Source organism: Lynx rufus, unplaced genomic scaffold (assembly GCF_022079265.1).
Source record: "Lynx rufus isolate CCGP_SWC_20201006 ecotype Redwood Valley unplaced genomic scaffold, mLynRuf1.p SCAF_7, whole genome shotgun sequence".
In the NCBI taxonomy this organism is placed as follows: domain Eukaryota; kingdom Metazoa; phylum Chordata; class Mammalia; order Carnivora; family Felidae; genus Lynx; species Lynx rufus.
The window spans coordinates 18,861,451-18,874,778 of NW_025814889.1; the positions used below are offsets into that span (position 1 = coordinate 18,861,451).

Genomic DNA, 13,328 nt, shown 5'->3' on the forward strand with positions numbered 1-13,328 from the left:
ATACCTTTTTACTTTATTCCTTTTTTACTTATTCTTTATACCTTTTTACTTATTTCTGCTGTGTTACTGCTCTAGCTAGTATCTCTAGGTATATATATCTTCCCCAGATTTTGGATTCTCTTCATTTTCTTCATTATTTTATTTAGTTAACATCTATTCTCAATCTAAAGTGTCAAATTAATCAGTCTTTTATTTTATTGTTAGTTTCTGGGTATATGTATCTTGTTTAAAAAGCCCTCTCCTACCAAATTTCATAGTCATTTTTCATGCATTTTTCTCTTAAATATCTTAAAGCTTTATCTTTTTTTACATCGAAGTCTTTATTCTGTTTGGAATCAGTATCTATGTATGATATACAATGGGAATCCAATTTTGTGAGGAGCTTTCCCCTTTATAGATAATTTCAAGCACTGTGTGTTGAATAGTCCTTCCTTTTGGCAATTTCTTGCCAAGCCACCTCTTTCCTAGTTTCTACATAACCAGGGAGTTGGTTTCTGGGCTCTCTTCTTCTAATCCTGAATTTGTCAATACCCTAACTAATGTCATGGTGTCTTAATTATCATCATCTTATAGAAATCTTGCTATCTATAGGACAAGTCTTATTTTTTCTTCTTCACAAGTATTTTGACTATTAGGGGACTTTTGTTCTTCAAATAAATTTAGACTCAGTATGTCCAGATCTGTAATCAATCAACACATTAATATGTTTATTGGATTTACATTGAATTATGAATTATAGCACATTTCCAATTTGTGAAAAGTTTTAAAATTTATTTTATTGTTGACCTCGAATTATTGATTCAATTATTGTCAGAAAGCATATTCTGTATGATAGTGATTCTTTAAAATTGGTTGGAACTTGTTCATGGAATAGTACATGGACAATTTGTACAAATTATCTGTGTGTTCTCTAGAAGAATGTGTGTTTTCTAACCGATCAGGCATCAAGTTTACTAAGTACTTTTCAATCAGACTTTTCTCCATCCTCTTTATTTTTATCTTCTGAACTCTTTAGAGATAGAGTTACCTTCTTATCACTTCCTTACATCTTTTAACCTCTTCTTTTATATCATCTATCTTTTTATTTCTCTGTGTTGCATCCTGGGGAGTTTCTTCAGATCAGTTTGCCAGTTTATTAAATCTGTCTTCATCTTTTTTGATCCACTATTTAACATATCCATTGAAGTAGTCATTGCAAAAAAATGTATTTTTCATTTCTAAAATTTAAATTTTACATTTTATTAAATCTGCCAAGACATTTTTATTGTCTATATTACTAGTTAATTTTTAAACTTTACCTTTCATTCCTTAAAATATTTCATATATGATTTTTTGTCTATCTTCTATTGGATGATCATAATATCTAAAGATTTTCATAGTTTAAATACATTGCTCATTGTTTTTGTTAACTTTGTCAGAGTGTGCTTCTTCTTTTTGTGTTTCTGTTTGTGTCCTTTAATTAGAATTGCATTTTTATTCGATTTTATTCCATGGGAATCCCTAGGACCTAAATAGATGGTACTTTGTACCAAAGAATGTTTGATGATGAGAACCTGAGAGTTTTAGGGGATATCATATGTCCCTATTTAATATGTGAGGAGAGGTTTAGATTTATCTCCCCCATCTACTGCTGGCACAAGACTTGATCTCCTTGGAGAAATATTTTATTTCTGACATGTTTTGCCCTATAGGCAAATTCTAGTCTTTTACTTTGTCTAATGTATATTACTCCTACTCCATTGCACACAGCTTTTGCTTTATTTTGTTTTGGGGGAGAGACAATAGAAAGGTATTCTTGGAGATTTTCTTTGTGTCCTGCAAATCCTAGTAATGCTTTAAAATTCGTATTTTATCCAGAATCTCCTTGTTTTATAGAAGGAAGACCATTTAGAGTCCATAGTCTGCCTTTAGTGGTCTGAGCAAAACAATTCCAGGATGTTACCTTAAATATCAGGGTGTTTACTAATAGTATTCTTTTACAGTAGAAACACAGGAGGAGAATAATATGTGGCAAGTTCCATTTCAGTCTTATTGAGTTGGAGATGTCTGTGATATCCACATGCATATGTTAAGTCAATAGATGAATATTTGGGTCAGAAATCCAAGAGAGACATATGTAATGTTGGTATGGATTTATGTAAATTAATATAAAGATGTGAATTGAAATCATGGGTGTGGTGGAAATTGCTAGTGAGAATGCATATAGCAAAGAGATTAGTCAAGAAAGATCCATAAGAACTACCAACACACAACAGGGAGACAGAAGTAAAAGGAAATAAAGGAGTTGTTAGAAATCTATCAGAATACTGGTGAGGATAAATGTCACAGAACCCTGGGAAGTGGACAGGTGTGCCCCTTGCTATGAGATATCAAGAATATAGACAATTTCAGGGGCGCCTGGGTGGCGCAGTCGGTTAAGCGTCCGACTTCAGCCAGGTCACGATCTCGCGGTCCGTGAGTTCGAGCCCCGCGTCAGGCTCTGGGCTGATGGCTCAGAGCCTGGAGCCTGTTTCCGATTCTGTGTCTCCCTCTCTCTCTGCCCCTCCCCCGTTCATGCTCTGTCTCTCTCTGTCCCAAAAATAAATAAACGTTGAAAAAAAAAAAAAAAAAAAAAGAATATAGACAATTTCATGCATAAGAAGATATTAGGACCACCAACATGAGAAGTTTCCAGTAAGTTGTATTGAGTAAAAACAAGATTTTTACAAGTGGGGAAAGTGGGAGTCTGCGAAGACCAGGACAGACCAATCTCTCTGGAAAGATGACTGAACGGAAGGGAAAGTGGGGAAATGTCAGGGTGTGTTGTAGAGAAGGAGGACTGAGTTTTTAAAGTAAGATTGGACATGCTTGAGTGTGCGTAAGCTCTAATGGGAACAAGGCAGTGGAAAACTCAAGATTGTAAACATTGAAGAGAAAGGATTGTATTAAATGAGCAAGTTCACAATGCCTGAGAAAAGTGGGCTGAGTTGGGCCACAGTAGAGGTTGAGAGAATAGCTATAAATACTGAGCCTCTTCCATTATAACAGAAAGGAAGAGGGGTAGGTCAGTACAGATTCGAGCAAGAATGCTGATTTGTAAAGAAATGTAGAGAATTCTTGCTTATGATTCCTATCAAAGAAATAAAAGGTGAGCCCATGGAGTAAGATTGGGACAGGCATTATAGTTTTTGGTAGAGTGGAGTGGATTTGAAATTGACACAGAGGACAATGGGAGAAGAGACCAGCAAAGTAGGACAGAGTTGCCAGGCAGCACGGAAGGCCTACTGAGGTGGTGGGAGGTAAATTTATGGAGCTCCCAGTCAGAGGCTGTGTGATCGTTCTCCAGCTGCTCATGGCTTTGTTGCAGGCAAGGAAAAGGCAGGTTTTTTACTCCATTTAGTATTGGGGTTTTTCTGAAAGGGTGCTGTGGGAAAACAGACAAAACGGGGCAAGATAAGTGAAGAAATTGAAAAGAGAGGTTGAAGTGATGCAAAAATAGGAGACTGGACTTTGTGCATAGTCAAAGGAGAAGCAGAATCTGAGTGAGCACACACATGGAGAGATTGGAAAGAGGACAACTGGATCTATGATCTCAAAACACAAACATCTCCAACTGCAGATGAGGGCCAGACTGTGGGGGCAAGAACTGATGTGGAGCTAGCAAGGAGATCATTAGGTCACTGGGGCTGAGAAGATGTGGGAACCAACAGTTGAAGACTGAATGACCCCTAGGATATTGGGAATTGCAGTGGAGAAGAAATCTGTATCTCACCCTTTGTGAAAGAGGAAGCCATCTCAGGAACTCTTGCTGAACTACTAATAAGTGCCTTGTATTTCATTAATGACAAGAGACGTTTAAGAAAGGAATTTATTTAATAATTTTCTAAAGTGGGGTGAGTACCACCCATGTGCAGACTGATTATCTTCTACTTGAGACCCTACCAGAAGGATGACGTCCTTTGGAGAACAAAGAGGTTGAGAGAGCTTCTAAACCATAAACCTAAACCAAAAAGCAGCTTCTAAACCATAAAAGTTTGGGTGGTGGAAATTGTTGCTGGTGAATGTTGTAGGATTTATTTTTGTGGGCTATAAATAAAAATAAAATATATATCTTTTCCTGGTGTCTTAAGTCTAGCTCTGCTAGGGAGAAATAGGCTAAGTGATTACATGAGGGCCATCCAATCTTTTGTTTGGGTGATTTTGAATATTTTGTAATAGAAAACAAAAAATTTAAATACTCATTCAATGTGTGGTGGATTAGTTTTGAAACAATAAGGGGATACGGAGCATTTTACCAAATTTTTAGAACTTAGCATTATTGGTTTGAAGCGCCTTCTTCACATACCCAAGCATGTTTTAATTCTTATCTGTATGAACATGTTTTTCTTCTTGTATGAACTTCTCCCTCATGACATCATGTCTTTTATATAGAGATTGATATAAGATTTAGGGCAAGATAAATAGTAGTATGAAAGATTAAGAACAGAAATGATGAAATCCAAATATCTGAAGATGGGAATGCTTTGTTACATCCAATTTTTTCTCATCTTTTATATACTTTGTAAATTACTAAAATCTGTAAATATTGTTCTCTATAAAAATAACTTATTCCTCATCTTGATATGAAAGCCCTTAATGCTTCACAGCCCAACTTCTTTGATGTGATTTTCTAAACACATGTGTGATCACTCTTAAATTGTTTTCCTATTTGTTTCTCTTATCAGTCAAAAGAGAAGATGTGTGAGAACACAGAGCCAATGGAAAGTTCTTCTCAAACCACCACAACTATACAAGCAACAACCACAAAATTCAGGGTCTTAACAACCACCAGAAGAGCAGCGACATCCCAGCTGCCCACCAGTCTGCCCACAGAAGGTGCTCTAGATATTTTTGCTTTTTTCTGAAGGAGGGGAAAGTCACTGTATTGACATGTACTGGAGTAGCTCTCTAGAGAGAAAGTTATCTTTTGGCAAACTGGATTTCTAAAGGACTTCTAAAGGGGAAAAGACAAAATTATTACAGAAGAAGAATATGTGCTGGGATTCTTGTAACGTATGACACCTTTTCTTAAGACTTAGATTTCATTAGTGATCTTGGCTACTTGTCCTCAATAGAAAAGAAATACAGACTTCCTTTTATATCGGTAAATTTTGTCGTAACTGAATTCAACATTTCAGTCACAGGAGAGAAAGGCAAAATGCATATAAAATGTCCAGTGATTTCAGATTCTGGAAATAGATAATTCTATTTATATGCAATTCTAATATTTACCTGAATACAGTTAGTAAAATATGTTGGTCTATAATCCGTAGAGGGACACTGTGTATGTCACAGAAATTGTCTTTGAAAAACATTTCCTCTGTCAGCGAAGACAAAACTACAAGAGAATATTGATGCATGAGACAACTCATTGAGGGAAGAAGGTATATTAGCCAAAATATAACCACTTACTCTAAATGACGCCACTAGGGAGAAATGTGAGACCAGTTGGCCAAGAGTAGGCTCTGATGGAGAAAAAATAGTCTTACTTATTTATGGTCATAAACCTGGCTTTCGTTTGAATAATAAATTAAACTTGAAACTTTTACTTTTAATTGAAATTTAATTGGATATTAAAAGTTAACTGGAGTAAAGTGATAAAATGAGATGAGGAAGCTGCTAAATCATTTTATTGCTTTTGAAACCAGTGCTGCATTTTAATACATATTGTTTTGGATTGTTATATAGCCTGTGAAGTATTTTTGAGGTTTGAATCCTCCTCTGAGAAAGCATTAGGAGACAATGACTGATCGTCATATTTATGCCCCACTAAATTTTTTTTTTGTTACAATAACTTTGAATTTCTCTTCCAGATGATACCAAGATAGCACTACATCTAAAAGATAATGGAGGTAGGAATTGATGCTTTTCTTTTATAAATATTTTCAGATACTAAGTCATTTCATTCATTTATATATGAGAAAAGATTTGTGGGCTTCTAATACCCAGTGAGATTATATCTCACTCCCTGTTGGTATTTAACATGGGGAGAATTCAATGGGTGGTTTGAAAATTGAAATGGTTTCAATGGTAGAATGAAATTCCAATCCTCATATTTGCCTATAAAACTATAGGATACCAATGACCAATTACAACGTGAAAACTTATCCACACACCTTTCTCTCCTTTTTCGTGTACTGTTCCTTGGTTTAATTGTGTATTGAGTATCTACACAGAGCAGGTATTGGGTTCAAATGTTTTGTTTTTTTTTTTTTCTCTAAGTTGACTACTCAACATTCTTTATAAATAAAATTAAGAATTAGACCAATATGGAAATATATTTTATAGGCCCTTTTGTCTCTTATGTCAAACAGGGGACAACAATTAAACATGCAAAAAAGAACTTTTAAGTAGTTGCATACTTCAAGTTTTTCTAAGACAATTTTTAGAGAAACCTATATTGATACTTAAAAATTTGAGGAAGAAAAGTTTTACGAAAATAAGATTGTGAAAGATATTGCCTAAAATTTTTAAAAACAGTTCTTTTTCTATTAAACTATATTAGCTCAGATGTGCTTCTCTATCATAGCTTGCTGGATCTTGATAAAAGAGATTTTTTTATCAGCAACTGTTTATTCAACTCAGGAAGTGGGGGGGGGGGGGAAGGTGGGGCCTCTTCTTAGCAGCCTCTTTCATGTAAATGTGACCCTACTGTCACATTGATCTAGACACAGTTTTACTTTTGCAGCCCCAGCTGATTTTGTAAGTCAAAATCCAATGTATACATTCTTAGGGATTTTTTTTAAGTAATTGTAGAGATTAGTTTCTAAATTAGTCCAGGTTAAGTAACAAAAATACATCTATGTTTTCTTAGGTCACTGTATGATAAGATACATACTGTATGCATCTTTAATTTCATATCAATCCATTTGAAAGATAAGCTGCTTAGCCTTTTCATATATATCATTATTACATCAATTCTCCATTGTCTTGTGTCTGTATAATAGTGTTTTATTTCATTCATTTCTTAGTTATCATAGTATTAATGCTATAAGTGGATAGCTTTACAGATGACCATTTGCCTGTATATACTTGCTAGAAATAAATTAAAATCTCAGCACTTGAAGGGCCTTTAGCAATCCCCCAGTTGAGAATTTCTCAGAACAGGATGCTGTTTAGTTTCATGTGAACATAAGTCCTAAATTTGGTGTTATGTTATTTTGAGGGAGGGAAGTGGGAGATAAATGAGTTGGAGGAGGAGTCGCCAAGAGGCGTCTGTTGTATTTGTTACATTTAATTATTAATTTGGGTAGTAGTTTCATGTGTGTTTATTATATTATTTCTATGCTGTCTCTTTTCTTTTTAATATTCTAATTATTTAGAATAAATATTCTGTAGTGCTAACAGAAAAAAAAAATCCTGTGATCAAATAGGTATGAGATACTCTGGGTGAAAGAAAATGAAAGAGGTTTCTTTGCTAGAGAGCTGTTCAAAACTTTTAATGTTCATTCATTTATTCATTCATTAATTCCTGCTGGATGCCTGCTAATTGGAGGGCATTGTCACAGGCTTGGATAAGTGATATGAGATTTAGCTAAATGATAAGTGAATGAGATTTAGCTAAATTCCCTGCTTTTGGGGAGCATGTATTCTAAAGAAATTTCAAGATGGCAATAAAGATTTAGTATCTGGCATTTCTCCATTATTTGGTCATAAAACCTTTTTATAAGTTGCATCTCATGGACTTAATGCTTTGCAAAATTCACTTTGGGAAGTAGTTCCCTAGAATCTTACCAATTATCCCAAGGAAAATCTTTAGTTTTGTTGAATGCATCAAGGAATCATAAAACTTTGAAGATTTTCTTAAAGCAGTGCATTAGAATACCTTATGATCTTGAGAAACCAAGTGGAGTAAATTCCTGATGTAAATGTAAGGTTTTTTTTTTCTTTTCTGCCATACTGGAGAAGTTGACTGATGGATTTTCAGATGATATTTAGATCATTAATATGCAGCCATGAATCCATCAGGATTCCAAAATATCACAATAAGACTTTAACTGTGTCTATATACTGGAATTCTTTTCATGTCTAGGATTGTTTATAGGGCACTTTTTCTTAAAGCACAGTTGGAGCAGAACAACCTGGCCAGTATTAAGTAAGATAAATGTTCCTTCAAAGCGGTGCTTAAGGGAAATTACACATTACTTTTTATAGCACCTTCATCAAGATAGCATACTTATCATTGTTTTTATCTTACAGAATTTGAAGATGCAGGAAAGATTGCCATTTTAAATCTAACTTGATTAGTTGATTAAACATATTGAGAATAGAATTCAGAATTGTCCAGCCCCTCCACATCCAGGTTAACATTTTTGCAAAATGGAGGTAATAATGAAAAAGGATGCCTAATTTAAGTGTTTTCTCACATTTGTTAATTTTTTTAATGCAAGCTAATAAATTTTTGTAAATTGCTATATATTGTTGCAAAGAAATTTAGCTCATTTTATTTCTTGATTTAATTTAATTGGCTGGTTTTAAGAAGCATTTTAATTTAGAGATCTGTAGTTTTTGATGAAAAAGGGTGACATTTTTCAAAATAGTCAATATGTAGCTAGAAGCCAATGATGCTGGCTTTAGATATTGGATTACTTTGGCTGAGTCTTTCTGGGACATTTCTGTGGGTTAAAATAGTTGATTTTCTAGTGGAATCCACAGCTGACATGATTATACATTCACTTTCCAGGAGATTTTCCTTCATCTTTGATATGAAAGTATAAAATACTTCTGAGCAGCTGGACACCAAAGGCACACAACAGGGTTTCTCATTCACAGGACCCAAACTGAGTTACAGTCTGCTAAATCACTCTTGATGAATCTTCAATTGTGAATTGAGTTTCCTGCTACATTTAGAGTAAGACTAGGTAGAGCTTCTGGAAGTTTCAAGATAGTTTTGGGTTTAGGAAAGTTTTATTAGCCTTATGGGTTGAGCGGAAATTCTAAGACCTAAGAATAATTTGGAGAAAAGAACATTTAAACAAACCTAAACAAAGAAAATGGTATCTAATGAGCATAGGCCTCCTTAGTAAGGTATATAACATTGATTGACCATTGTAAGTGATAGAATACAAAAACTCAGAAGAGCGAGTATAAACATGACCTTTTATCTCCAACTATACAACGATCTCCAAATAGTTGGGAGGAGGAGGAGAAGAAAAAGAGGAAAAATATTTGTTGAGTGTTTACTATGTTCCTGGCCCCATTCTACATGCTGTCATTTATTACTTCGTATAATTCACACAACACCCCTGTGAGTTGTTCCTATTATTATCTTCATTTTTTAGCTGAGAAAACAAAGGTATAGAAAGGTTATATGGCCAGTACGTGGCAGACCTGGGCTATGAGTCTTTTGGGCCTTAATACAGCCTTTCAGTATGGCTGTTCTCTTAGAGTCAAACTTCGAACAGGAAATGCCACTCTAAAGTATTTCACTTACTCCTACTGTATTGTTTTCCCTTTTCTCTAACAACTGATGATGATACTTGTAAGTATTTGGAAATGGAATTTATTTTCTTTTCCCATGTAATTATGCAGTAGTTTCCATCTTATCCTTTCTATGAAAATCACAACACATCGATTTTCCTGTGTCATTGAGGAGTGTCTGAATCACTGGCATGCATTCTCCAAACTACAGGGCTACGCTGTGTTTATGTTCAAAATCTAATTTAAAATCCTTTCAGCCTTCCTGGTTTCTCCAGAAATTCAGGTTTAATTCACCATCAAGGGGTTTCTAGGATGTATTTTTTAAATGTATGTATTTCTGTGGATAGTGGTTATAAGCATTTAAAATCACATCTTTGGGTTTTCAAATCCTGGCAAAAGCTTATTAGCTGAGTCCATTTCAAAGGAATGACCTAGCTATATATTAGAGTAGGTACAACTATTAAATGCCTTCTTTGGCATTTGACTAGGTTGCTTCCAAATGACACTCACCACCTAAATAGAAATGTAAATGTCTTCAAGATGCGAACTGGATAAAATTATATCCAGCGCTGAAAAGAGGTTTGCAAGTTGAATCAATGGCAGGGTCTCTTAATTAAGAAGGAAAGCCTTCAACCAGATTCAGCTCAGTTTGGCAGATTGAATCGTGCCATTCTGCTACACTGCAGATGTTAAAATTATTGTAAGCTCTAAAATCCTGTGATTTGATTTTATTATTTAAAATGTGCTGACTGAGGGGCGCCTGGGTGACTCAGCCAGTAAAGCATCGCACTCTTGGTTTTGGCTCAGGCCATGATACGGTAGCTTCCTGGGTTTGAGCCCTGCATCAGTCTGCACTGGCAAGGTGGAGCCAGTTTTGGATTCTCTCTCTCTCTCTCTCTCTCTCTCTCTCTCTCTCTCTCTCTCGCCCTCTCGCCCTCTCTCTCTGCCCCTCCCCCGCTCTCACTATCTCTTTCAAAATATCCAAACAAACTTTAGAAAATAAATAAATAAAAATAAAATTTCTTGACTGAGATTTCTCCAAGTACCAAAACTGCATTTGTTCTTGGCTCCTCTAAATGTTCTTCTTTTTGATAGAGTGTCTTTTTAAAAACATATTTGAATATAAGTGCTTAGCTGCTAATAGCTTTTAAAGTAACAGCACTCCAGAGAGCACTGATGTGTTACGCAGGTGGTACCGTGCTTCTCATTTCTTCTTATTGCCGGGCATTTTACTAAACCTGGATCCTGAAAGGCTGCATCCTTGAGTCAGAAAGGTGGTGTCACCCATCAGAGATGCCGAAATAGCTACATTAAGCGGTTTGCAGAACATGATCAACATGATCAAGTTAATTCTGATACACATCTGCCAAGTGGTTGATTTCACAAAGCTAAGACAGATACACTTTGAATGAACTACTGTGGAATGGCTGGTCTAAATTCTGATTTGGTCGTGTTACTTTCTTATTTCTGAACATACCCCAAGACTTTTCAGCCAAAGATAAAGTGTTACAACATTATTCTGACTTTTCCACTAGAATACTTCTAAGGTTATATTTTTATTACCTAGTCTCTAGTGACAGATCAAGTGTCTAGTGTTTCATTTATCATTCAGTCGAATTGTTTTTTGACTTTAATACATAAATCATCAAAGTAACATATCTTTCATTTCTCTCCCCACCTTCCCTTGCTATTTTTTTCACCTACTTCTTTCACATAGATCACAGTCTCATAAGCAAAGGGAAACTGTTATTTCCTCTTGACGGGCTATTGAATATCTATCACTTTCTGTCTCTACAACTGTAAAGTATCTTGACATTTGGTTATATCTTTTGCTTCGTTTGGCTACTTTCCATGGTAGCACTAACTCTATTCTAAGTATATGTATGCCATAATAGTGAACATTTCTTATACTTCAGAATGTTATTTTGCATATCCCCTAGAATTAAGAGTTGCTTTCGTAAAATTTTATCCAGAGTAGTGGCTCTCAACTTCTTCTGTACCTTGGAATTATCTGATTATTCTCATCTGATTTTATTATTCCAGCTTATAAAAACCCCAGTGGTCACACTGTTCTTCACACCAATTAAATCTGAACCTCTGGAGCTGATTCAGGCATCAATATTTTTTTAAAGAGACTCTTAAATACTGAGAACAAACTGAGGGTTGATGGGGGGTGGGGGAGAGGGGGAAAGTGGGTGATGGGCATTGAGGAGGGCACTTGTTGGGATGAGCACTGGGTGTTGTATGGAAACCAGTTTGACAGTAAATTATGGGGTGGTGGGGAACAATGGGAAAGGAGTGAACCTGAGGCCAGGAAAACTACTTAGGAGATTATACTAGTAATCCATAAAAGAAATGCTGAGAAGCCAAAGTAGTGGCTGACGGTAGGAATAAAGAAGAGAAAATGGGCATGAGAAACACTTTGAATGAAGTAAGGCTACATAACTAATACCCGATTGGATGTGTGACTTATGCGATACAAAGTGACTAAGATGGCTCCCAGGACTTGAGCTTAGTTATCTGGGTGGGTGACGGTGCTGTTTAATAGGGGATACCAGAAGAGGATGGGTTGTGGGGGGGGGGCAATGAATTGAATTTGAGCTTATTGATTTTGACATATCTGTGGAACATCCAAATGAAGATATATAATGGGCGTTCTTCTCTGCAAATCTGAAATTCGCTTGAGAAGTACAAGCAAAAGATACAAATTTAGGCATCATCATCATAGAAATGACAGTTGAAGTTATGAGAGTGAATGAGATCACAGAAGGATGCTATAAAAATGAAAAGGGCACAGTACAGAAAGGAGAACACAAGGTTTTGTGAAGAAAACTGCAAAGACAGATAAAGAGATAGCAAGAAAACCAATAGAATTTGCTATCATAAAACCAAAGAGAAGGAAATTTCAAGGAGGAAGTAGTGAATTATGTTGATGCTCTAGACAGGCCAAATTAAAAAAAAGAAGAAGAAGAAGAAGAAGATGAAAAAAGAAAAAGAAAAAAGAACAGAAAAGTGACCATTAGTTTAAGTAATATGTTAACATGGTTGAGTAGTTCTACAGTCCACAGTTACACACTCCCCAGATAGATTTTGAGAAGTCTATGAATTAAGAAATTGAAGTCAACAAGGACAAGCTACTTATCAAGAAGTTTTAATGAAAAAGAAAGTAGAGACTTCTTTTGTTAATTATGTTGTTTTATTTTAGGAGCCTATTTACATGGTATAGGTATTGAGTAGAAAGAAGACATAAAGAAAGGAATTAAAAGATGGTCGAGAGTATTTGATGTATCCTCAAGTAGGGATGGATCAGTCAGCATGGATGAGAGGAGGCAGAAGTTGAGGGAATTTCATCTGTGCTTCCTGCTGTCTCAGTGTAGTAGGAGACAAAGTAATATGGGGAGAGTAAGTGTGAGAGGTCAGAGTATGGTGTCTACGAGTGGAGAGAATCCATAAAACATTCCCAAGGGGGATGGAAAAAAGAGGCCTCCTATTAATGTGTAAAGGTCATGCCAAAGTGTGTTTGGAGCCCACTGACCTTGGCTATCATTCTCAAGGTTTTGTGACTTAAGTACTATTTTTCTTACATTTGTTTAATTGCCAATGCTTATTTCTCCTATAATATGCTGATCTCGTTTAAGAAGCAAGGAAGGTAGGAAGGAGGGAGGGAAGGAAGGAAAGAGGATGGGAGGGAAAGAAAGAAGGAAAGAAGAGGGAAAGAGAAAGAGAGGGAGAGAAGGGAAGGAAAGGAAAGGGAAGGAAGGAAGGAAGGAAGGAAGGAAGGAAGGAAGGAAGGAAGGAAAGAAAAGAAAGAAGGAAAGAAAGAGAAAAAAAGAAAAGAAAGAGAAAAGATATACTATTTTTAAAAAGACATAATGATTGAGAGCCGCAGG

The 13,328-nt window shown here is 35.6% G+C and overlaps 1 protein-coding gene across 3 annotated transcripts in view; it reads left to right on the plus strand.

The window, feature by feature from the left end:
• PLXDC2 (plexin domain containing 2) overlaps positions 1–13,328 on the plus strand; it is a 455,666-nt gene that overhangs the window by 387,526 nt on the left and 54,812 nt on the right. For all 3 annotated transcript variants that reach the window (XM_047067158.1, XM_047067160.1, XM_047067159.1), the window contains 2 exons: positions 4,704–4,854; positions 5,832–5,870. In XM_047067158.1, the coding sequence (XP_046923114.1) occupies positions 4,704–4,854; positions 5,832–5,870 (190 nt within the window). The remainder of the gene's footprint in view (positions 1–4,703; positions 4,855–5,831; positions 5,871–13,328) is intronic.